Source organism: Chlorocebus sabaeus, chromosome 1 (assembly GCF_047675955.1).
Source record: "Chlorocebus sabaeus isolate Y175 chromosome 1, mChlSab1.0.hap1, whole genome shotgun sequence".
Lineage (NCBI taxonomy): Eukaryota > Metazoa > Chordata > Mammalia > Primates > Cercopithecidae > Chlorocebus > Chlorocebus sabaeus.
In genome coordinates, this window is record NC_132904.1 from 11060695 (window position 1) to 11086329 (window position 25635).

Consider the following 25635-nt stretch of genomic DNA (forward strand, 5'->3'; position numbering starts at 1 on the left):
CGCCGGCTTGAAAATGCGTGGGACCGCCCCCTCGTCACCAGGGGTGGGGTTACGTGTAGGTGACGTGGCCGCTTCCAGTCTGGTCGGGTTTCGGCGGCCTCAGTGCCCGGGGAGGAGGCAGTGACGGCCGGGGAGATTGGTAGTGGCGGCGGCGGCGGCAGGCAGCAGAGGGGAGGTAAGACTTGCTCTAAGAGGGGGTCTGGCCGCCGTGTCAGCTCTGGGGCAGTGGTTTTACAGGGGCGACGACTGGCGGGGGGAAGGGAACCAGGGGCGAGCAGGCAAGTCCTGCCGGCCCGGCGCCTGGTGAGCGAATTCCTTGCCGTCCAATCAGGAAAGCCTCTGTTGAGAGAGACGTCGGCCTTAGCTAATGAGTGGTTGAAGTCTTCCAGAAGGCGGACCTTGGGCGGGGGTGGGACTTCCTGTTTCAAATAAACACCCAGAGGTTTCCCCCTCCGCCCACCGAAGTGTGTCAGTCTTTGGAGGTCCGTCACCGGCCCCCCCCCGAGGGACCGAAGGAAACCACGGAAACGAAGGGACTGGGTTAGGGCCCGGGGCAGTTACACGGGCCGGGCCGCAGTCTCAGGACCACGGGACTTTGCTCTGGCCCTGTCTCTGCTTCAGGGCCCCCGGCCCGCGCTCTGGCCGCCAGAGCCAAGTTGGAAGAAGAGTCTGAAGCGGGTTCGACTTGGGACAGGGGAAAAGCAGGGCCCTTTCCGCTGCTGGCCCGCCCCAGGATCTGCGAGCGTCTTGGGCGCGAAAGTCCATGAGAAGTGCGGAAGGGGCTCGAGGATTTGTTGATTGGGGTGGGGCGGGGGAGTTTGGGGAAAGAAGCTGCCTGGGGAATGACACTCTCCCCTCCACAACAGTCCGAGGTTATGCGTCTCAATGATCCCGCGGAAACGCTACGGGTCTAAGAACACGGATCAGGGTGTCTACCTGGGTCTCTCAAAGACACAGGTCCTGTCCCCTGCACCTGCTGGCAGTAGCAGCAGCGACATCGCCCCTCTGCCCCCCCCAGTGGCCCTCGTCCCTCCCCCTCCCGACACCATGTCCTGCCGGGATCGGACCCAGGAGTTTCTGTCTGCCTGCAAGTCGCTGCAGACCCGTCAGGTAAGGACCTGGAGTGGAAAAGGCGAGGAGTGAGCCATACTCAAATCTAGGAAGGACTGTGCTCCACCACTGTTAACTGAAGTAATTCTTGGGGGTACCTGATGGAACTGATAGGCTTGGATGGGGCCAGTAGGGTCTGCTGTAAGCAACAGAGAAGAGGTCGGCTGGCTAACTAGAGGCAAGGACTTAGACCTTTTTTTAGGAGGAATCCCTTGGAGGGCAGGATTGCTATTCTGGAGGGAGTACTTCAGAGAGTACTTGGCTGCAATATAATTGGTGTGAATAAGGAACAAGTTCTAGGAAGAGCCTTTAGCTGAGAAACACGCACCTTGAATTTTCCGATATATTTCTACCATAAATTTGCTCTGTAACCATGAGAAAATTAGTTAATCTAATTACATCTTAGTTTTTATCTCTGTAACATTAAGGACATTTTCTAGATCAGTAATTTGTTGTTTTTGTTTTGTTTTGAGATCTGTTTTCAACTCTGTCAACAGGCTGGAGTGTAGTGGTGTGATGATAGCTCACTGCAGTCTTGAACTCTTAGACTCAAGGGATCCTCTTTCCTCAGCCTCCTGAGCAGCTGGGACTACATGGATGCACCACCCAGCTAATTTTTAAATTTTTTTCGTACAGGCAGTGTCTCACTATGTTGCCTAGGTTGGTCTGGACACAAACACCTGGCCCTAGACCAGTAATTTGTATCAAAATAACTTAGGGTTGGATGTGGTGGCTCGTACCTGTAATTCCAGCACTTTGGGAGGCCTAGGCCACAGGATCGCTTGAGGCCAGGAGTTAGAGACCAGCAGGGGCAATGAAGCAAGACCCTGTCTCTACAAGAAAAAAAAAAAAAAAAAAGCTGGACATGGTGGCATGTGCCTGTAGTCCCACCTACTTAGAAGGCTGAGCGAGGCCCAGTCTCTTCCTCTCTCTTTTTTTTTTTTTTTTTTTTTTTTTTTTTTTTAAGAAGAAATTTCACTCTTGTCGCCTAGACTGGAGTGCAGTGGTGCAATCTCAGCTCACTGCAACCTCCTCTTCCCGGGTTCAAGCGATTCTCCTGCCTCAGCTTCTGGAGTAGCTGGGATTACAGGTACCCATCACTGTGCCCGGCTAATTTTTGTATTTTTTTTTTAGTGGAGACGGGGTTTCACCATGTTGGTCAGGCCGATCTTGAACTCCTGACCTCAGGTGATCTGCCTTTCTCAGCCTCCCAAAGTGCTGGGATTACAGGCATAAGCCACTGCGCCCAGCCTCTCTCTCCTTTTTTGGAAACAGGGTCTCACTCTGTCACCAAAGCTGGAGTGCAGTGGTTCTATCTCGGCTCACTGCAACATCTGCCCTCCTGGGCTCAAGCAGCCCTCCTGCCTCCAGCTTCTCAGTAGCTGGGATTATAGGCATGTGCTACCATGTCTGCCTAATTTTTGTTTTGTTAGTAGAGACGGGGTTTTACCATGTTGCCCAGGCTGGTCTTGAACTTCTGTGCTCAAGTGATCCACCTTCTTCATCTTCTCAAAGTGCTGGAATTACAGGTGTCAGCCACTGCACTCAGCTCCTCTTAAAAAAAATTTGGGAGTGCTTTCTAATTATTTATTTATTTAATTAATTAATTATTTTTGAGATGAGAGTTTCGCTCTCGTCGCCCAGGCTGAAGTGCAATGGCGTGATCTCAGCTCACTGCAACCTCTGCCTCCTGGGTTCAAGTGTTTCTCCTGCCTCAGCCTCCCAAGTAGCTGGGATTACAGACATGTGACACCACGCCCGGCTAATTTTGTATTTTTAGTAGAGATGGGGTTTCTCCATGTTGGTTAGGCTAGTCTCAAACTCTCGACCTCAAGTGATCTGCCCGCCTCAGCCTCCCAAAGTGCTGGGGTTGCAAGCACCTGAGTAAGTATTTTTTTGTTTGTTTGTTCATTTGTTTTTGAGACGGAGTCTCGCTTTGTTGCCAGGCGGGAGTGCAGTGACATGATCTGGGTTCACTTCAGCCTCCGCCTCCGCGTTCAAGCGATTCTCCTGCCTCAGCCTCCCGATTAGCTGGGACTACAGGCATGCGCCACCACACCCAGCTAGTTTTTGTATTTTTAGTAGAGACGGGGTTTCACCATGTTCGCCAGGATGGTCTCCGTCTCTTGATCTTGTGATCTGCTTGCCTCGGCCTCCCAAAATGCTGGGATTACAGGCGTGAGCCACCGCACCCGGCCAAGTAACTGTATTTATTTATTTATTTATTTATTTATTTATTTATTTATTTTGAAACGAAGTCTCGCTCTGTCACCCAGGCTGGAGTGCAGTGGTGGGATCTCGGCTCACTGCAGCCTCCAGGTTCAAGCGATTCTCCTGCCTTTGCCCCCTGAGTAGCTGGCATTACAGGTGCATGCCACCGCGCCTGGCTAATTTTTTGTATTTTTAGTAGAGACGGAGTTTCACCGTGTTAGCCAGGTTGATCTCGATCTCTTGACCTCGTGATCTGCCTGCCTCAGCCTCCCAAAGTGCTAGGATTACAGGCGTGAGCCACCGCGCCTGGCTGAGTAGCTGTATTTTTAAATATTTTTACTGATGGCTGGGCATGCTGGCTCACACCTGTAATCCCAGTACTTGGGAGGCTGAGGTGGGAGTATTATGCGAGCCCAGGAGTTCAAACCAGCCTGGGCAATATAGCAAGACCCTATCTCTACAAAAAGTTAAAAATTAGCTAGGTGCGGTGGTGTGCCCTGTAGTCCCAGCTACTTGGGAGGCTGAAGTGGGAGGATCGCTTGAGCCCAGGATGTCGAGGCCGCAGTAAGTTATGATCATGCTACTATATTCCAACCTGGGAGACAGAGTGAGACCCTGTCTCAAAAATAGTAAAATTATAAAAAAGTGTTTTTCAGCTCACGGTAAAGCTGCTTTTCTATATGATCTCCAAGAACTTTGCAGTCTCCTTATTGATTTCCTGGTTTGAGGAATAGAATGGCAATACTAGCTACCATTTATTTAGTGCTTACTATGTACCAGGTAGTTGACTGAAGTACTTTTCAGCCTTTTTGTTATTTAACCTTAGCAACAACAATGGGAGATGTGTGGATTGTCTTCGTCTTATAGAAGAGGAAGTAGAGATTCAGAATGTTTTAAGTAACTTGCCCCAAATCCCCCAGCTAGTAAGTGGTGAGTCAAGATTTGAACTCAGATCTACTTGTCTTCAAATCTGGACTCTAAATGACTTCCACTCATAAGTCTGGATCATCTGATGGATGCCACCAGTGCTAGAGATAGTTTAGTGGACTCCTCAGGAAGAGTGAAAGCTGGAACTGGGGAAGGGAGAACTAAAGTTGTCACCTCCTGCCATTGCTTTTCAGAATGGAATCCAGACAAATAAGCCAGCTTTGCGTGCTGTCCGACAACGCAGTGAATTCACCCTCATGGCCAAGTGAGTTGAGAGAAACTTTCTGGTGGGGTGATACAATGTCTGAAGAAAAGTAGACTTGCGTTCAGTGGCATTGGCTGTGAAGTCTGGGATCGGTTGTGCTGGAGCTTATGTGGGAAAAGGCCTCCTGCCCTTTCCCACAGTCTCACTAGTGGTCATTTGCAGGCGCATTGGGAAAGACCTTAGCAACACATTTGCCAAGCTGGAGAAGCTGACAATCTGTGAGTGTTCTTGGGGTCTTTCAGAAGTGGGGCAGTAAATCAAAGAGGACTGAGGGCTATATTCCCTGAGTTTTGTCATTGACCTCACCCATTGTGGCTTCTTGTTTGTCTCTGTAGTGGCAAAGCGCAAGTCCCTCTTTGATGATAAAGCAGTGGAAATTGAAGAACTAACATATATCATCAAACAGGTGAGCTGCTAGCCATCAGGAGAGCCCAGCATTCCAATCAGATCACTTCTGTCTTCCTGTCATTTTCCATTGCCATGGGGACCCAGAGCAAGTTTCTTTTTTTAGAGAGGGGGTCTCACTGTGTTGACCAGACTGGAGTGTTGTGGTGTGATCCTAGCTCACTACAGCCGTTAACTCCTGGGCTCAAGCTATCCTCCAGCCTGAGCCTCCTGAGCGGTTGAGACTATAGGGACATGCCCTCATACCTGGATAATTTTTCTTTTTTTTTTTTTTGAGACAGAGTTTTGCACTTTTGCCCAGGTGGGAGTGCAGTGGTGTGATCTTGGCTCACTGTAACCTCCACCTCCCAGGTTCAGGCTATTCTCCTGCCTCAGCCTCCCCAGTAGCTGGGACTACAGCCACCCGCCACCAATGCCTGGCTAATTGTTTTCTCTTTAGTAGAGAAGGGGTTTCACCATGTTGGCCAGACTGGTGTCAAACTCCTGACCTCAAGTGAGCCGCCCACTTCGGCCTCCCAGAGTGCTGGGATTACAGGTGTGAGCCACTGCACTCAACTGTAATAACAACTTTTATCTATTTATTTATTTATTTTTTTTTTTTGAGACAGAATTTCACTCTTGTTGCCCAGGCTGGAGCACAGTGGTGTGATTTCAGCTCACCACAACCTCCGTCTTCTGGGTTCAGGTGATTCCACTGCCTCAGCCTCCTGAATAGCTGGGTACATGCCACCGTGCCCAGCTAATTTTGTATTTTTAGTAGAGGTGGGGTTTCTCCATGTTGGTCAGGCTGGTCTCAAACTCCTGACCTCAGGTGGTCCGCCCACTTCAGCCTCCCAAAGTGCTGGGATTACAGGCGTGAGCCCCAGCGCCAGACCAATAATAACTTTTCTTTTCTTTTTTTTTTTAAAGACGGTGTCTTACTCTGTTGCCAGGCTGGAGTGCAGTGGTGCGATCTAGGCTTACCGCTACCTCCACCTCCCAGGTTCAAGCGATTCTTTTGCCTCAGCCTCCCAAGTAGCTGGGACTATGGGACTATAGGCATGCGCCACCACACCCAGCTAATTTTTTGTATTTTTAGTAGAGATGGGGTTTCACCATGTTGGCCAGGATAGTCTCAATCTCTTGACCTCATGATCTGTCTGCCTTGGCCTCTCAAAGTGCTGGGTTTACAGATGTGAGCCACTGAGGAATTGTGTGTATAAATATAATTCTGTTGATGCCTCTTGAAGCTACAGTGCCTTTGACTCTTCCCTTTTCCTGAGTGCCGTCCAGGGGCTTTGTTGGTCATGCTCTAGACCCAAGATTTTGGCCTTTGAAAGGGTTCTGTGGCCAAGAGCATGGCCTAACAGAATGGAGCAGGGCAGTAGGCTGGAGGAGTTAACAAGTTATTTACAAATGGGTGAAGGCCTACTTTGCCTCTTTCTAGCTCTTCTCTGTAGGAACTGAGCCAGAGCAAACACTAGACCTTGGAAAATCCTAGCAGGCCCATCTGGTCTGACTGTCTGGGATACTCTCACTCTAGCTAGTAACTTCCACCTTGCCCTTCCTACCAGAGATGGCCATCGGGAGAGATGCTGACTGAGGACTCCTTGGCTAATACTTTGTTTTTCCCTGGACTCTTTTACCAGGACATCAATAGCCTCAACAAACAAATTGCTCAGCTCCAGGATTTCGTGAGGGCCAAGGGCAGCCAGAGTGGCCGGCACCTGCAGACCCACTCCAACACCATTGTGGTCTCCTTGCAGGTGGGAGCTGGGGAGGAAGGGAAGGAGGCAAAGGGGAAGAATGTGGAGTCTTGTTTGGTTGACCGTCTCTCCTTTTCTTCTAGTCGAAACTGGCTTCTATGTCCAATGACTTCAAATCGGTTTTAGAAGTGAGGACTGAGGTGAGAACAATTTGCCTAGGAGGGATAGAAATATGGGGGTAAAGATCCAAGAGAAAATGGGGAAGGTACAGGTTCTACAGGGTCATGGGGCCAATGGTGGGAGTCTCTTTAACATGCCTGCTTTCTAGTGGCTTCAGGTCCTTTGCATTTTTCCCCAACCCCAGAACCTGAAGCAGCAGAGGAGCCGGAGAGAGCAGTTCTCCCGGGCACCTGTGTCAGCCCTGCCCCTTGCCCCTAACCACCTGGGTAAGTCAGAGGTAAAACGGGAAGCCCCGGGAGGTAAGGTTACTTACTCTGGTTGTGATGGCATCCTCTGAAGGCACGGGTTGGGTAGGAGAGTGGAGGGTCAAGGAAGTTTCTAGGCTCTATCTCTCAGAGGCCGAACCAGATGGTTGAGATTCGTGATCCACATTTAGACTCCCACATTCTCACTGTTGGGGTGAATTCAGTTGTATTCAGAAGAATGATAATTTCTAATTTTTTTCATACACTTACCTTTATTCACATTCTCTCATTTAATTTTCACAACCACCCTTTGAGAAAGCAACTATTATTATCCCCCATTTTACAGGTGAGGAAACTAAGGCTCAGAGAGGTTAAATGACCTATCCAGGGTCACAAGGCTAGTAAGTGCCAGAGCTGGGATTCAAACCCAGAGCATGTGGGCTTTGAACCTGCTTTTAACTGTGAAGATGTGCCACGTCCTGTTTTCTCCCCAGGGGGTGGTGCTGTGGTTTTGGGGGCAGAGTCCCATGCCTCCAAGGATGTCGCCATCGACATGATGGACTCTCGGACCAGCCAGCAGCTGCAGCTCATTGACGAGCAGGTACCCAGGCTCTGAACTAGGGAGAATCAGCTTCTCCATTATCCTCTGTGTTTCCCAAGAGAGTGTTTGGAGTGTGCCATGGGCAGAATGGCAAGCTGGGAGGGCTGTAAAGACGCAGGTCTGACCCTGAAGAAACTGATGGTGCTCATGTGCTCTCTCCCTCTCCTGAAGGATTCCTACATCCAGAGTCGGGCAGACACCATGCAGAACATTGAGTCGACAATTGTTGAGCTGGGCTCCATCTTTCAGCAGTTGGCACACATGGTTAAGGAACAGGAGGAAACCATTCAGAGGTGAGACATACTCTCTCACCCCAAACAGAGGAGCTTTCTCTTCCCCGTAGATTGGCATCTTAAAGTCCCCAGGGACTGCTTGATGCCCTTTCGAAGACAGAGTGAATTCTGCCCACCCATGGGACCCAGTTCACCTGCTTCCGTCCACCCAACAAGTATTTATTGAGCACCTGTTCATGTGAGGCACTGTTCCAGGTGCGGGAGATACAGTGGCAAATAGGACAGTAAAGTCTCTCTGGAGCTACTTTGTAGCATGTGTAAGTGTATAGAATTTGATAGGGCAGATGAGGACAGCTGTGGAAAAGAACTGACAAGGCTGGCATAGTGGCTCACACCTGTAATCCCATAGGCAGCATTTGGGAGGCCGAGCAAGGCAGATCGCTTGAGTTCAGGAATTCAAGACCAGCTTGGGCAACAAAGTGAGACCCTGTCTCTACAAAAAAATACAAAAACTAGCTGGGCATGGTGGCACGGGCCTGTAGTCCCAGCTACTCAAGAGACTGAGGTGGGAGGATGGCTTGAGCCTGGGAGGCAGAGGTTGCAGTGAGCCAAGATCATGCCACTGCACTCCAGCCTGGGCGACAGAGCCAGATTCTGTGTCAAAAAATAAAAAATTGACCAACAAAATTTCAGGTAGTAATGGAGACTATACAGAGTTAAAGTAGGATGATGTGTTAAGAAAGTAGTGGATGGGTACCGTGGCTTACACCTGTAATTCCAGCACTTTGAGAGGCCCACACAGTCACCTGAGCTAAGGATTTCGAGACCAGCCTAGGCAACATGGTGAAACCCCATCTCTACAAAAATAAAAAAATTAGCTAGACGTGGTTGCATAGGCCTGTGGTTCCAGCTACTCGGGAGGCTGAGGTGGGAGGATGACTTAAGCATGGGAGGTTGAGGCTGCAGTGAGCCATGATGGAACCACTGCACTCCAGCCTGAGTGACAGAGCGAGACTCCATCTCAAGAAAAAATAAGGAAGTGACTAAGGTATATCAGATTGTGTGGCAGGGAATGCTGCTCTGAAGACACCACATTTAAGTAGAGATTTGAATGACAAGAGGGATCCAGCCAGGCAAAGAAGAGAGAGTGAGTGTTCTCGGCTGAGTGGACAGCTAGAGCAAAGCCTTGTAATGGGACAGTCTAACTATACGCAAGAATCAAGAAGGCCTGCATGGCTAGAAAGTAATGAACAGGGATAGAGAAGTACAGGGTGTACTGGAGGGATGTAGGCAGAGGCCCAACAATGGGCTGGCCTCTCTGTTCCTCTGCTGTCTCCTGCTACTATAAGAGGTTTTATCTGCTCCTCCTCTGTGGTGCTTAGCAGTCAGTCAGTCAGTTATGGGAAATACAGCAGTGGACAGAAGAGACAAAATCCTTGCCCTTGTGGAACGTGTATCCTAGTAGGAGATAGATGTGAAAAAGTCATAATAAATAAATAGTATGTTTAAAAACAAGTCATAAATGCCAAAAAAAAAAAAAAAAAAAAAGAGTCAACACAGGATAAACTAATCAGGAGTGCCAGGTTTGGAGGGAGGTAGGCCTTATTAAGAAGGTGGCATCACACTTGGGAGAAGGTGAGGTAGTTAGGTACATAGACTCTGGCAAAGACCTCCAGGTGACAATATATCTGATGAGTTAACGGACAGCAGAGACTACTGCATCTGGGATCAGTGAGGAAGAGAGTTGTACAAGGTGTGGTCAGAGGGGAACTGGTGAGACCTCTTGAGACCATTGGTAGGCCTTAGCTTTTATTCCAAGTGACATAGGGAGCCATTGCAGGGGTTTGTTTTTGTTTCTGTTTTTGTTTCAGACAGAGCCTTGCTCTGTCGCCCAGGCCGGAATGCAGTGGCACGATCTTGGCTCACTGCAACCTCCGCCTCCTAGGTTCAAGTGATTTTCATGCCTCAGTCTCCCTAGTACCTGGGACCACAGGTGTGCACCGCCATGCCCAACTACATTTTGTATTTTTAGTAGAGACAGAGTTTTGCCATGTTGGCCAGGCTGGTCTTGAACTCCTGGCCTCAAATGACCTGTCCTCCTTGGCCCCCCAAAGTGCTGGGATTACAGGTGTGAGCCATCACAACTGGCCAAATACATTTAACTTTATTTTATTTATTTATTTATTTTTATTTTTATTTTTATTTTTGAGATAGAGTCTCACTCTTGCCAGGCTGGAGTGCAGTATTACAGTCTCGACTGACTGCAGCCTCTGCCTCCTGGGTTCAAGTGATTCTCCTGCCTCAGTCTCCTGAGTAGCTAGGACTGCAGGTGTGTGAGACTATGCCCAGCTAATTTTTGTATTTTTAGTAGAGACAGAGTTTCACCATGTTGGCCATGATGGTCTTAATCTCTTGAGCTCATGATCCACCCACCTCAGCCTCCCAAAGTGCTGGGATTACAGGCATGAGCCACCATGCCCAGCGTTAACTTTATTTTTATTTATTTATTTATTCTTGAGGTGGAGTTTCTCTCTTGTTGTCCAGGCTGGAGTGCAGTGGCACCTCTCGCCTCACTGAAACCTCCAGGTTCAAGCAATTTTCCTGCCTCAGCCTCCCGAATAACTGGGATTACATGCACCCACACCACGCCCAGCTAATTTTTGTATTTTTAGCAGAGATGGGGTTTCACCATGTTGACCAGGCTGGTCTTGACCTCCTGACCTCAGGCAATCCATGCACTTTGACCTCCCAAAGTGCTGGGATTGCAGATGTGAGCCACTGCGCCTGGCCACATTTAACTTTAAAACAAAAATTATAATAGCATATACTCTGGGATTTATAAGGTACGTAGATGCAACAAATTTAACTGTAGAATAAAGGATGAAGCAAGAGGGTTTCAAGATTTTGACAGGTTTTTTTTTTGTTTTTTTTTTTTAAATGGAATTTTGCTCTGTCGCCAGGCTGGAGTGCAGTGGCTCAATCTCAGGTCACTGCAGCCTCCGTCTCCCAGGTTCAAGTAATTCTCCTGCCTGAGCCTCCCGAATAGCTGGGATTATAGGCGCCCACCACCACGCCCAGCTAAATTTTGTATTTTTAGTAGAGACGGGGTTTCATTGTGTTGGCCAGGACGGTCTCAATCTCTTGACCTCATGATCTGCCTGCCTTGGCCTCCCAAAGTGCTAGGATTACAGGTGTGAGCCACCGTGCCTGGCCGATTTTGACAGTTTATATAAAGTAGGCTGTGAAAAGTTAATAAGGTATATTGTCATCCTTAGAGCAACCACTGAAATAAAACTCAACAATGACATATAGCAAGAAGAGCAACAACCAAATTGAAATGGAAATAGAATTTTAACCAAAATTTCAGTTAATTCAAAAGAAGGACAAGAGAGGATAAACAGAGAAACAAAAAATAAAAGAGAAAAGTAGAAAATAGTGCCGGGCGCGGTGGCTCACACCTGTAATCTCATCACTTTGGGAGGCCGAGGTGGGCGGATCACAAGGTCAGGAGATGGAGACCATCTTGGCTAACACAGTGAAACCTCGTCTCTACTAAAACTAGACAAAAAATTAGCCAGGCATGGTGGCGGGCGCCTGTAGTCCCAGCTACTTGGGAGGCTGAGGCAGGAGAATGGCGTGAACCCAGGAGGTAGAGCAGTGAACTGAGATCACGCCACTGCCCTCCAGCCTGGGCAACAGAGCGAGACTCGGTCTCAAAAAAAAAGGTAAAATGGCAGCCCTAAATCCAGCCTTATTAAAAATTACGTGTGGCCTCAAGTGATCTCCCCGCCTTGGCCTCCAAAAGTGCTGGGATTACGCGTGTGAGCCACCATGCCTGGCCAGATTCTGCCCCTTTTTTTTTTTGAGACAGAGTCTTACTGTGTCATCCAGGCTGGAGCTCAGTGGCGCAATCTCGGCTCACTGCAAGCTCCGCCTCCCGGGTTCATGCCATTCTCCTGCCTCAGCCTCCCAGGTAGCCGGGACTACAGGTGCCCGCCACCATGCCTGGCTAATTTTTTTTTGTATTTTTAGTAGAGATGGGGTTTCACCATGTTAGCCAGGATGGTCTCGATCTCCTGACCTTGTGATCCGCCTGCCTCGGCCTCCCAAAGTGCTGGGATTACAGGTGTTGGCCAATTCTGCCCATATTTTAATCTCCGTCCCAGACCACTCTCCTAAACTCCATATATCCATATTCCTGTTCAACATCTCCACTTACTGGCCTGGGAGTGGTGGCTCATGCCTGTATTCCTAACATTTTGGGAGGCTGAGACAGGTGGATCATTTGAGGTTCAGCAGTTTGATACCTGCTTGACCAAAATGGTGAAACCCCATCTCAACTAAAAATACAAAAAAAAAAAAAAAAATAGCTGGGCATGGTGACACATGCCTGTGATCCCAGCTACTCAGGAGCCTGAGGTGGTAGAATCACTTTAACCCTCGAAGCGGAGGTTGCAGTGAGCCGAGATCATGCCATTGCATTCTAGCCTGGGCAACAAGAGCAAAACTCTCAAAAAACAAAAACACAAGCTGGGCATGGTGGTGCACTTCTTGGTCCCAGCTACTGCGAAGTCTGAGGCAGGAGGATCTGAGCCCCGGGGGCGGAGGTTGCAGTGAGCCGAGATTGCGCCACTGCACTCCAGCCTGGGTAACCGCAACACCCTGTCTCCAAAAAAAAAAGGTATTAAAAAGTTAAATGTATTTTAAATAAATTAAGAGGAAGACATGGTAATAGTACTCACATATTTACCATCTTCACTGTTCTTCATTCCTCCTTGAATAGATCTAAGATTCCCACTGGTATCTCTTCCCTTTATCCTGAAGAAGCACTTCCTTTGGTATTTTTTTTGTAGTGGAGATCTGCTGACAACAATTTCTTTCAGTTTTCTTTCATCTGAAAAGAAAACAAATCTTTTTCACTAAATCAAAACTAAACTTTTTTCACCTTCATTTTTTTTTTTTTGAGACAGAGTCTCACTCTGTTGCCCAGGCTGGAGTGCAGTGGCGCGATCTCGGCTCACTGCAAGCTCCGCCTCCCGGGTTCATGCCATTCTGCCTCAGCCTCCCAAGTAGCTGGGACTACAGGCACCTGCCACCACGCCGGCTAATTTTTTATATTTTTAGTAGAGACCGGGTTTCACTATGTTAGCAAGGACGGTCTCAATCTCCTGACCTCGTGATCTGCTTGCCTCAGCCTCCCAAAGTGCTGGGATTACAGGCGTGAGCCACTGCGCCCAGCCTCACCTTCATTATTGAAGGATGTTTTCTCTGGATATAGAATTCTGAATATTCGGGTTTTTTTTTTTTTTAACTTTTTATTTATTTTTTCCTGAGACAGGGTCTCACTCTGTTGTTGCCCAGGCTGGAGTGCAGTGGCACAATCATGGCTCACTGCAGCCTTGACCTCCCACCTCAGCCTCCTTAGTAGCTGGGGCTACAGGCATACACCACCACACCAGGCTGATTTTCTTTTTTTTTTTTTGGTAGAGACGAGGGTTTCACATGTTGCCCAGGGAGGTCTGAAACTCATGGGCTCAAGAAATCTTCCCACCTTGACCTCCCAGTGTGCCTGGCTCATACAGATTTATTCTTTTTTTTTTTTCCGAGACAGAGTTTTTAGTCTTGTTGCCCAGGCTGGAGTGCAGTGGTGCGATCTTGGCTCATTGCAACCTCCCCCTCCTGGGTTCAAGCGATTCTTGTTCCTCAGCTTACTGAATAGCTGGGATTACAGGCACCCACCACCATACCCAGGTAATTTTTTTTTTGTATTTTTAGTAGAGACAGGGTTTCACTATATTGGCCAGGCTGGTCTTGAACTCCTGACCTCAAGTGATCCTCCTGCCTCTGCCTCCCAAAGTGCTGGTATCACAGGCATGAGCCACAGCACCCAGCCTGATTATGTCTTTTTTTTTTTTTGAGATGGAGTTTCGCTGTTGTCATCCAGGCCAGAGTACAGTGGTGCGATCTTGGCTCACTGCAACCTCCACCTCCTGAATTCAAGCGATTCTCCTGCCTCAGCCTCCTGAGTAGCTGGGGTTATAGGGGCCAGCCACCACGCCTGGCTAATTTTTTATATTTTTAGTAGAGTTGGGGTTTCGCCATGTTGGGCAGCCTGGTCTCGAACTACTGACCTCAGGTGATCCGCCTGCCTTGGGCACCCAATGTGCTGGGATTATAGGCATGAGCCACCATGCCCAGCCTCTGAGTTTCTTTTATGTGTAAATTTGTCTTTAAATTTAGGAAGTATTTGGCTATTATTTAAACATTTTTCTGCCTCTTTCTGTCCTTTGCATCTGGAAATATATACATATGTATGTTTCCAGATACATGTCTCATATAATAAATTTATTTATATTTATTTTATATATATATTTTCAGGTCAATCTGCTGTTAAGCCCATTTGGTGAAGTTTTTAAGATAATTTTCAGTTTCAAATTTACACTTGGTTCTTTTTTAGAGATTATGTTTCTCTGCTGTGACTTACTACCTTCTTAGTCAGTACAATCATATTTTCCCTCAGTTATAATAGCTGCCTTAAAATTTAATTCTCATTATCTGGATTATCCTAGGGATGGTTCCTTTCATTGCCTTTTCTGTATGGGTCACAGTTTCCTGTTTCATTGTTTATCTACTAATTGAGGATTTTATCATGCATGTTATAATTGATATAAAGATTCTGGATTATGTTTCTATAAAGAATGTTGACTTTTTTGTTTTCGCAGGCAGTTAACTTGGCTGAAGTAAGATCGTTGTTTTTTATATTTCCTCTGTAGTTTATGTAATTTATGGAATGGTCGGTCTAATAGGAGCTACCCAGGCATTACTGGAAGCAGAACCTCGAGGAGTGAGAAATAGTCATTGGATTCAGCAATGTAGATATTGTTGGTGACTTTGAGTCAGATTCAATAGACGGATGGGAGCAAAAGCTTGAATGCAACGGCGTTTAAGAGAGAATGAGGCCAGCCATGGTGGCTCTTGCCTGTAATCCTAGCACTTTGTGGGGCTGAGGCAGGCAGATCAGTTGAGGCCAGGAGTTCGAGAGCAGCCTGGGTAATATGGTGAAACTCCATCTCCACTAAAAATACAAAAAATTAGTTGGGCGTGGTGGCATGTGCCACCACCAGAGACTGAGGTTGCAGTGAGCCAAGATCACGCCATTGCACTCCAACCTGAGTGACAGAGTAAGACTCTGTCTCAAAAAAAAAAAAAACACACACACTAGAAAGAGTAGGAATAGATGAATAGACAGCTCTTTTTTTTTTTTTTTTTTTTTTTTTTTCTTTTTTTTGAGACAGAGTCTTGCTTTGTCGCCAGGCTGGAGTGCAGTGGCGCGATCTTGGCTCACTGCAACCTTCACCTCCTGGGTTCAAGCAATTCTCTTTCCTCAGTCTCCCAAGTACAGGCACGCACCACCACACCCAGCTAATTCTTTTTTTTTTTTTCAGTAAAGGGGATGTTTCACCATGTCAGCCAGGATGGAGAATGGACAGCTCTAAGAGTTTTGCTTCAAAATGGAGAAAGGAAATGGAGTAATAGATGATAGGAGGAAGTTAATCAGAAGATTTCTTTTTTTGTTTTTTTAATATGAAAATTTGGGGGTTAGGCAAAGTAGCTTACACCTGTAATCCTAGCACTCTGGGAGTTCAAGGCGGGAAGATCGCTTGAGGCCAGAAGTTCGGGACCAGCCTAGGCAACATAGCAAGACCCTATCTCTCCAAGAAAATGGAAAATTAGCCTGGCATGGTGACATGCCTGTAGCCCTAACTATTTAGGAGGCTGAGCGGAGATCACTTGAGCCTAGGAGTAGGAGGTTACAATAAGCTATGATGGTGCCATTGTACTACAGCCTGGGCAATAAAGTGAGACCCTGTCTCTAAAAAATTTTTTAAAAGAAAAATTTTAAATTTACCAGTAAATTGAAAGAACCGTAGTAAACACTAATATACCTACAACCTATACCCTACATTCAGCAGTTTGTAGTTGGCCAGATTGGCTTTATCTTTTATTTTTCTGAACCATTTCACAAGGTTGCCGATATCATGACACTTAATCCTTAAATATTTTAACATGCGTCTCCTAAGAATACACAAATTCTCTTTAAAAACCACATCCAGTACTCACTTCAGCAGGACGTATATCAAAATTTGAATGATACACAGGGTAGCATGGCCTCTGCACATGGATGGCACAAATTTTTGAAGCATTCCGTATTTTTTATTACCTGGGTGATGAGATAATATGTATACCAAGCCCCAAGACATGTAATTTATTTATAGAACCAACCTGCACGTGTACCCCTGAAACTAGAATAAAATTTAAAAATTAAATAAATTAAAACCAGACTGGGCACGGTGGCTCACATCTGTAATCCTAGCACTTTGGGAGACCAAAGTGGGCAGATCACCTGAGGTCAGGAGTTTGAGACCAGCCTGGCCAACATGGAGAAACCTCGTCTCTACTAAAAATATAAAAATTAGATGGGCATAGTGGTGCATGTCTGTGGTCCCAGCTACTTGGGAGGCTGAGGCAGGAGAAGTGCTTGAACCTGGGAGGCAGAGGTTGCAGTGAGCTGAGATTGTGCCACTGCACTCCAGCCTGGGTGACAGAGCGAGACTCTGTCTCAAAAAAATAAAAAATCCACACCCAGTTATCCTATCTGTATTAGGATATTATCCAGTGTATTATCCAGTGAGTGTCACTCACCACAGAGCAATACTCGGTGTCAAAAAATAAAAACCCAGTTATCGGCCGGGCGCGGTGGCTCACGCCTGTAATCCCAGCACTTTGGGAGGCCGAGGCGGGCGGATCACAAGGTCAGGAGATCGAGACCATAGTGAAACCCCGTCTCTACTAAAAATAGAAAAAATTAGCCGGGTGCAGTGGCGGGCGCCTGTAGTCCCAGCTACTCGGGAGGCTGAGGCAGGAGAACGGCGTGAACCCGGGAGGCGGAGCTTGCAGTGAGCCAAGATTGCGCCACTGCACTCCAGCCTGGGCGACAGAGCGAGACTCCGTCTCAAAAAAAAAAAAAAAAAAAAAAAACCCAGTTATCATATCTGTGAAAATTAACAATTTTCCTATAATTATGTATTATCCAATTAGTGTTAGAACAGCGAGACTCTGTCCCAAAAAATAAAGATAAAATAAAAACTACACCCAGTTGGCCAGGTGCGGTGGTTCATGCCTGTAATCCCAGTACTTTGGGAGGCCGAGGTGGTTCCCGGGGTCAAGAGATTGAGACCATCCTAGCCAACATGGTGAAACCCCATCTCTACTGAAAACAGAAAGATTGGGCGTGGTGGTGCGTGTCTATGGTCCCAGCTACTCAGGAGGCTGAGGCGGGAGACTCGCTTGAACCTGGGACGTGTAGGTTTCAGTGAGCCGAGATTATACCACTGCACTCCAGCCTGGCAACAGAGCAAGACTCTGTCTCAAAAAAAAAAAAAAAAGAGACACCCAGTTATCATATCTGTTAAAATTAACTATTTCCTAATACTATGTGATATCCAGTGAGTGTTTACATTTTCCCAGTTATCCCTAAACTGTTTATTAGGTTTTAAAAAATTAAATCAGAAAGCCAGGCGTGGTGGCTCACACCTGTAATCCCAGCGCTTTGGGAGGCCGAGGCGGGCGGATTACCTGAGGTCAGGAGCTAGAGACCAGCCTGACCAACATGGAGAAACCCCGTTTCTACTAAAAATACAAAATTTGCTGAGCATGGTGGTGCATGCCTATAATCTCAGCTACTCGGGAGGCTGAGGCAGGAGAATCACTTGAACCCGGGAGGCAGCGGTTGCAGTGAGCCAAGATCATGCCATTGCACTCCAGCCTGGGCAACAAGAGCGAAACTCCGTCTCAAAAAAAAAAAAAAATTAGCCGGACGTGGTGACACACGCCTGTAATCCCAGCTATTTGGCAGGCTGAGGCAGGAGAATCGCTTGAACCCGGGAGGCGGAAGTTGGGGTGAGCCGAAATCACGCCGTTGCACTCCAGTCTGGGCAACGGAGTGAAACTCTGTCTCAAAAAAAAAAAAAAAGAAAACAAAAAAAGAGTCTGGGTGTGGTGGCTCACACCTGTAATCCCAGCACTTTGGGAGGCAGAGGTGGGTAGACCACGTGAGGTCAGGAGACCATGCTGATCAACATGGTGAAACCCATCTCTACTAAAAATACAAAATTAAGGCGTGGTGGCACATGCCTGTAATCCTAGCTACTCAGGAGGCTGAGGCACGAAAGTCGCTTGAACCCAGGAGGTGGAGGTTGCAGTGAGCCAAGATCGTGCCATTGCACTTCATCCTGAGCAACAAGAGCGAAACTCTATCTCAAGTAAATTAATTAAATTCTTCCTCTTTTCTGAGCATCACTATAGGCTTTAATGATAGGTTTTAATGTATTGTCTTATTATTAGGGCAATGATTATTGCCAGTGCCCAAGTTGTTCCAAATATGTCTGGTGGGAGTCTAGAGGGTTTAAAAGGCTGAGAGAAATAAAAGTATGTTTGCATGCCAATGGGAATGATGCAACAGATAAATTTTAAAATGATGAGGTAGGAGAAAGATGGGAGAATTCTTGAAATGATGTCCTTAAGAAGGTGAGAAGAAGTGGCTCCAGCACGGAAATCGAGGCTTGGCTCTAAGAGGAGCTGGTGATAGGTGGGAAGACAGGCTATTGTAGCAATGCAGGGGGTGGAGCGGCATTTATCTTCAGACCACTTCAGTCTTCCCAGCTCCTTAAGAAGAAAGGCCAGTAGAGGAGAGGATAGGGGAGAGGAGGTGTAGGAGGTTTTCGGAATCCACTCCTGCTCATTTGCTCTTATCCCTTTAGTCAAGGTCCAACCCTGATTGATCTTTCTTCCCCATGGTATCTAGCAGAGTGCTTTTACTCTACGTTGTTGATCATGTGAAACTGAGTGAGCACCTACATTTGTATAAAGCCACTTTCTGAACGTCAATCCACTAAGCAGCCTCACACATTTGATTGGCCAAGGTAAAAGAAAACACTTGGAGATTCTGATTCGAGAGATGTGAATGGAGTGGGCTTTCAGGGAGCTTCATTTTTACAAAATCTGTAGAAGTTCTGACGAGCATCCAGGTTTGGGAACCACTGATTTAAAAAAAGTTTGTTTATTCAACTACTGTATGTTGAGCACCAGCCATTTATAAGGTACTGTGAGTACAGCTGTCTTGATCCTAGAGTCAGGAGAATTGACTGATATTTGTTGTTGTTGTTTGTTTTAGACAGTCTCACTCTGTCACCCAGGCCGGAGTGCAGTGGCACGATCTTGGCTCACTGCAACCTCTGCCTCCCAGGTTCGAGTGATTCTCCTGCCTCAGCCTCCTGAGTAGCTGGGATTACAGGCATGTGCCACCATACCATGCCTGGCTAATAATTGACTGATTTTTTCTTTTCCTTTCTTTTTTTTTTTTGAGACGGAGTCTCGCTCTGTCATCCAGGCTGGAGTGCAGCAGCGCGATCTCCACCCACTGCAAGCTCCACCTCTCAGGTTCGTGCCATTCTCCTGCCTCAGCCTCCTGAGTAGCTGGAACTACAGACGCCCACCACCACGCCCAGCTAATTTTTTGTATTTTTAGTAGAGATGGGGTTTCACCGTGGTCTCGATCTCCTGACCTCGTGATCCGCCCACCTCTGCCTCCCAAAGTCCTGGGATTATAGGCATGAGCCACTGCGCCCAGCCCTTCTTTTTTTTTTTTTTTTTTTTTGAGATGGAGTCTGGCCCTGTCACCCAGGCTGGAGTGCAGTGGCAACCTCCACCTCCTAGGTTCAAGTGATTCTTCTGCCTCAGCCTCCCAAGTAGCTGGGACTACAGGCGCAAGCCACCACAGCCGGCGAATTTTTGTATTTTTAGTAGAGAAGGAGCCATATTGACTCATCTCAGCATATTGGTCAGGCTGGTCTCGAACTCCTAGACCTCATTATCCGCCCACCTCAGTCTCCCAAAGTGCTGGGATTACAGGCGTGAGCCACCGCGCCTGGCCTGACTGATTTTTATCTATTTCAGCTGAGACCTAGGAAACCCCTTGCAGAGTTAGGCCATAAACACCATAGCTCCTTGAGCTATGTTGTATTTTGAATATTAGAATATTAAGACTGGGCACAGTGGCTCACTTCTATAATCCCAGCTCTTTGGGAGGCTGAGACAGGTGGATCACGAGGGCAGGAGATGGAGACCATCCTGGCTAATACAGTGAAACCGCATCTCTACTAAAACAATACAAAAAAATAGCGAGGTATGGTGGCGGGCACCTGTAGTCCCAGCTACTCGGGAGGCTGAGGCAAGAGAATGGCGTGAACCTGGGATGCGAAGCTTGCAGTGAGCCCAGATCACGCCACTGCACTTCAGCCTGGGTGACAGAGACTCCAACTCAAAAAAAAAAAAAAAAATTATAGATTCAGTGAAACAGAATTATAAAAGATATTTGAGTTCTTTCCTCAATCAGTATACATCTAAAAATAGCATATAGGCAACTTTACATTCTAGTCTTCCTTGAAACAGTGTCGTAAGTAGTTTTCACTGTTAGCATGCATTTGCTCATTGGTTTAGCAAACATTTCTTGCTGCTGTGAGCTTATCCTGCTGGGTCTGAGGATAAGAGGGTGAAAGACCATTCTGGTCCTCCTGGAGCTCACTAGTAGGAGAGACATAAGTTGACAGTGACAGCTCAGTATGATAGGGCAAGAAGAGAAGGGGATGAGGCTGGGTGCGGTGGCTCATCCCTGTAATCCCAGCACTTTGGGAGGCCAAGGCAGGATTACTTTTGGGAGGCCCGGAGTTCAAGACAGCCTGTGCAACACAGAGACCCTGTCTCTATTTAAAAAAAAAAAAAAGAAGGGGACGAGAGAACTCAAGAGTGGGTACTGCTCCTAGGTGGGGCCAAGGGGCCTTCCCAGAAGTGATACCAAGCTAAGACTTGAGGGGAATGCCAGCCCAAAAAGGGGAAAGGAGAAGCTGTTCCATGTGAGGGAAAAACAGCACAGAAATGGGAAATAACTTGGTAGATTCAGGAGTGCAGAATTACTCAGCATGGCTAGGGGAGTGGTGAGAGGCAAGGCCAGGTCACAAATGACCTGTGTGTCACAGCAAGAAATTTGGTGTCAGGGAGAGAACGTAAGAAGAAGTGAGCAGATTGATGCTGGGTGAGAATTAGGTTGGTTCTGGATGTGCTGAGTGCCTCAGACTGCATGGGACAGCTAAATGACAGTTTAGTAGGCATTTCATGTTCTGATGTTTGGAAGAGAAGGCAGTGTAAGGACTTAGGACAGTGGCCTCTTGGTGAAACCCTGGGCATAGACCACCCAGAGACAGTGGGTAAAGTAAGAAAAAGGTCAGGACAGATCCCCCATGGAGTCGGGGTATGTAGAGAAGGGAAGAATCTGGCCAGACTGAGGAGGAAGGTTGAGGAAGAGGAGAGAAGAAAGCAGAGAGAGAAATGTGTCCTTAGAACTTGGGGTAGAGGAATTTTAAGGAGTGGTTATTTCTTATTGCTCCTGAGAAAGTTAGAGGTAAGGATGTGTTAGAGTCTGGGGTGGGGGTGGGGGTGGGGGAGGCTTGAATTAATTGGATCAGTGCCAGTATTTTCAGTAGAATGGCTCAGTAGCAATTTTACAGTATGTTGGAGCATAAAAGGGAAATAAGGAAGTAGAATTTATGGGCAACCATATACAAAATAAATGTATGAAAGGATGCAGTCTTTACAATAGGTGTAGACATTCATATGCGTCCTCCCTGCATGGCAGTGGATCTGGGTTTGAGCACTTGCTCTATAAACCACTGATTAAGTCTGAAGTTCTTTGGGATGCAGATTCTTGGGCCCCAACTTAGAATTTCTGGTTGTGACACTTGAGAATTTTTATATTTGAGAATTCACCAGGTGATTCTTATTTTTCCTAAGGTGTGAAAACCACTGATCGATGTTGCTCATTTTCCTTTTCACCTCATAAAATATTCAAACTATAGAAAAGTTGAGAGGATAGCACAATAAACACTCATATTCCCTTCACCTGTAGTCACTAACTTTGTTTTCATCTTTGTTTTTTTCTTTTCTTTTGAGACAAGGTGACACTCGGGCTATAGTGCAGTAGCACAATAGTGGCTCACTGCAGCCTCAAACTCCTGGGCACAAGTGATCCCCCCACCTCAGCCTCCCCAGTAGCTGGACTAACAGGTACATGCCACCATGTCCAGCTAATTTTTAAATTTTTTTTTTGTAGAGACGGAGTCTCCTGTGTTCCCCAGGCTGGTCTCGAACTCCTGAACTCAAGCAGTACAGCCACCTTGGCTTCCCAAGTGCTGGGATTACAGGCATGGGCCATCTGGTCTGGCCACCAGTAGTTAACATTTTATCACTTTTTTCCCTCTCTTTCTTTTTTTTTTTTTTTTTGAGACGGAATCTCACTCTGTCACCCAGACTGGAGTGCAGCGGTGCGAGATCTCGGCTCATTGCAACCTCTGCCTCCCGGGTTCAAGTGGTTCTCCTGCCTCAGCCTTCTGAGTAGCTGGGGTTACAGGTGCCTGCCATCACATCCAGCTAATTTTTGTATTTTTGGTAGAGACAGGTTTTCACCATGTTGGTCAGGCTGGTCTCAAACCCCTGACCTTGTGATCCGCCCACCTCAGCCTCCCAAAGTGCTGGGATTATTGACATGAGCCACCATGCTCAGCCTTTCCCCTCTTTCTTTTGCCGAATTATTTGAAAGTAGGTGCAAATTTCATGCTGTTTTATCCCGAAATACTTCATTCAGCATGCTAAGAATAAGGCATTCTCCTGAACAGCCGTAATGTCATTTTCTTTCTTTCTTTCTTTCTTTTTTTTTTTTTTTTGAGATGGAGTCTTGCTTTGTTGCTCAGGCTGGAGTGCAGTGCCACGATCTCTGCTCACTGCAAGCTCCGCCTCCCAGGTTCACGTCATTCTCCTGCCTCAGCCTCCCAAGTAGCTGGGACTACAGGCGCCCGCCACCACACCCAGCTAATTGTTTTGTATTTTTAGTAGAGACCGTGTTAGCCAGGATGGTCTCGATCTCCTGACCTCGTGATCCGCCCATCTCCGCCTCCCAAAGTGCTGGGATTACAGGCGTGAGCCACCGCGCCCGGCCTTTTTTTTTTTTTTTTTTTAATAGACACAGAGTCTTACCACGTTGTTCAAGCTGGTCTCCAATTCCTAGGCTCAAGTGATACTCTTGCCTGGGCCTACCAAAGTGCTGGGATTACAGCCCGGCCAAAACTAGGGTCCATATACCTTTTTTTTTGGTGTTTTTTTTTTTTTTTTTGGAGATAAAGTCTTGCTATGTCACCCAGGCTGGAGTGCAGTGGCACAATCTCACTGCATCCTCAAGCTCCTCAACCTCCTGGGTTCAAGCTGTCCTCCCACCTCAGCCTCCCAAGTAGCTAGGACTATAGGGTCACACCACCACACCCAGTTAATTTTTGTATTTTTTGCAGAGATGGGGTTTTCCCATGATGCCTAGGCTGGTCTCAAACTCATGAGCTCAAGCCATCTGCCCACCTCAGCCTCCCAAAGTGCTAGGATTACAGGCGTGAGCCACCATGGCTGGCCATAGAGCTTTTCTTATCCCCTGACTTCCTGTCCATGTCATTACGTTTTTCTTTTTCACTCAGAACCATGATTTCTTGACTGTAATGGTCTGTGAACATTTTTCCCCTTACAATAAATATAATACATACTCACCAGATAAAAATCTAAATACCGATGAGCAAAAATTATAACATTTTTGGGGCTCTTGTGGGTTAGGGACTTTATACTAACTAATTGAAGACTGACAGCAGTCTGAGAGAACGCAGGGCTTGGGTTATCCTCATTTTGCTGGTGAGGAAAATGAAGCTTGAAGTTAGACTAACTTAAGAGTCTTAAGTTAATAAATGGCAGAGTTGGTTTTCAAGCCAGAAATAACTTGTTTATAGTATCCTTCCAAAACTTTTTCTATACACAAATATATATATAAAAGAATGGGATCATATTGTGACCATCTTTCCATGTCAATAAATAGACTTCAGCAGCATTCTTTTTAATCCAGTGTCCTTTTGTTTCCTCTTCTCCCGGCCTTGTCCCCAGGATCGACGAGAACGTGCTGGGAGCCCAGCTGGACGTTGAGGCCGCCCATTCAGAGATCCTCAAGTACTTCCAGTCAGTCACCTCCAACCGGTGGCTCATGGTCAAAATCTTCCTCATCCTCATTGTCTTCTTCATCATCTTTGTGGTCTTCCTTGCTTGAACCCTCTCCACTCTGAGGCACTCCTTTGGGGTTTGGGACCCTCCTAGGAAGGCAAGTGGCCAGTGCTGCCACTGAGCCTGTGCAGGGTGCTTGGGAGAAAGGCCCTGTTTCCCTGGAACTGCAAAGAATGGCCACTGCCCCTGATCCCCTACCCCTTGCCTCTGGCCACCCTGTCCTCCCCCCACCACCCTCAGGCCTATGAAACACACAGGGTTCTAGATTTGGACTCTGCTGTGAAGTGACTGGAAGGGAGCAGAGGCCAGCTGGGGGCCAGTGGGGTAGGTTGTCTCCACTAGGAGACTTTTATAAACCCTCTCCAGCCTCTCCCAAAGGAAACGTTGGCAGCAAAGGGAGATGATGCCTTTCCCCACCTTCCTGTGAGTGAAGAGAGGAAGCAGCCCCAGGGACCAATTTTCCCAATTGACCTCTTTCTTCCTCTTTCACCATGTGAGGCAGGGAGCCCTGAGCCCTTCAGCTGCCTGCACAACCCCTGATATTGGCTGCTGGTGACTCAATCTGCCACATGTGCTGCAGCCCGTTTTCTCCCAATTACAGCAAGACTGTCAGCCTCACTAGCCATGTCATCATTTCTGGGTGGGAGCGTCGAAGGGCCTAGGCAGCGAGTGGAGTGAGCCCACTGCCCAGTACCAGAACTGAAAGGGTTGGGCTAATGGCTGTGCCAGGTATCACTGCTGAGGCAGGCTATTTTGGGCTCTGACACACAGCTGCCTCTAGGCAGGGGAGAACCAAGTGTTGCAACACTTGATTAGCGTGGAAACTTCCTTTCACACAGAAGCAGGATCCCAGAGGGGGTCCCTGATTGGTGGCAGCTTCCAGGACCATCTCAAACAGTGTTTGGACCTATTTCATCTGTATCCTCCAACTATTTGGCCGTAATTCTTCCTTGAGCTAAGCAAGGCAGAAGCTCTGCCTGCTGCCAGGAGTGGAAGGTGAAGAATTTGTTCCCAACTCCAGTTGAGGCTTTTGATTCCCTCAAAGCACTTCACCAAACAAAGCCAGTCACAGAGAATGGAGGAGACACCTGCCCAAAATACCCACCGTCCAGAGAGATTAATGTGCTTTGTTCTTCCTGACCAAGACTCGCAACCACATTCTGAGGACGCTCGAGTGCCCCTGTCTCATACATTCCAAAGGAAGCTGAAGCTATAGAGACAACAATCAATCAGGGGCTGATGGTGGTGCTTTTGGGGGTCTAGGAGAGCCCAAGGCCCTGATATTTTAAAATGTCCTCCTCCTCGGCATCTCCAGCAAGTTGCCACTGCTGGTGAGCTTCACTGTCTGCCCCGTTGACACGATGGGTTTCTAACAGGGGACGCCATTGATGGAAGGTCTGTGAAGACAATGCTTGGCAAACGCCTGACAGATGTCGTCTCATTTGACTCAGCAACTCAGGGTGGGGTGGGGGAAATTCACAGAATAGAAATTCATTTATTTCACAAATACATGTTGAATTTTTACTATGTGCCAGGCATAGTACCTGCCGAGTCAAGCCCTCGAGGAAAAAAAAGC

General features: G+C 47.3%; 1 protein-coding gene and 1 non-coding gene across 5 annotated transcripts; both read left to right on the forward strand.

Moving 5' to 3' along the window:
- The first annotated feature begins 32 nt into the window (after positions 1-32).
- On the forward strand, positions 33-24677 carry STX5 (syntaxin 5). 4 transcript variants are annotated; one of them, XM_037999183.2, is made up of 11 exons: positions 33-175; positions 867-1110; positions 4443-4513; positions 4676-4731; positions 4849-4919; positions 6547-6663; positions 6747-6803; positions 6968-7049; positions 7523-7629; positions 7801-7922; positions 15308-23894. In XM_037999183.2, the coding sequence occupies exons 2-11, from the start codon at positions 886-888 to the stop codon at positions 15393-15395; spliced, it is 996 nt and encodes a 331-aa protein (XP_037855111.1). In that variant the 5' UTR covers positions 33-175; positions 867-885; the 3' UTR covers positions 15396-23894. The 4 variants fall into 4 exon arrangements, with proteins under 4 accessions (XP_037855111.1, XP_007993319.1, XP_072871498.1 ...); XM_007995128.3 differs by lacking the exon at positions 15308-23894 and adding an exon at positions 23946-24677 and having other exon boundaries at positions 35-175; XM_073015397.1 differs by lacking the exon at positions 15308-23894 and adding an exon at positions 23946-24677 and having other exon boundaries at positions 36-175; positions 1019-1110.
- Positions 15976-16077, forward strand: LOC119624582 (U6 spliceosomal RNA). Its single transcript, XR_005240742.1, has one exon. It is a non-coding gene; the product is annotated as a U6 spliceosomal RNA (small nuclear RNA).
- Positions 24678-25635: the final 958 nt, after the last annotated feature.

Coding starts and splice junctions, on each gene's coding strand:
- STX5 (XM_007995128.3), top strand. CDS start 886: ATGATCCCGCGGAAACGCTACGGGTCTAAGAACACGGATCAGGGTGTC. Junction 1,111..4,442: donor AGTCGCTGCAGACCCGTCAG/GTAAGGACCTGG, acceptor ATTGCTTTTCAG/AATGGAATCCAGACAAATAA. Junction 7,923..23,945: donor CAGGAGGAAACCATTCAGAG/GTGAGACATACT, acceptor CCTTGTCCCCAG/GATCGACGAGAACGTGCTGG.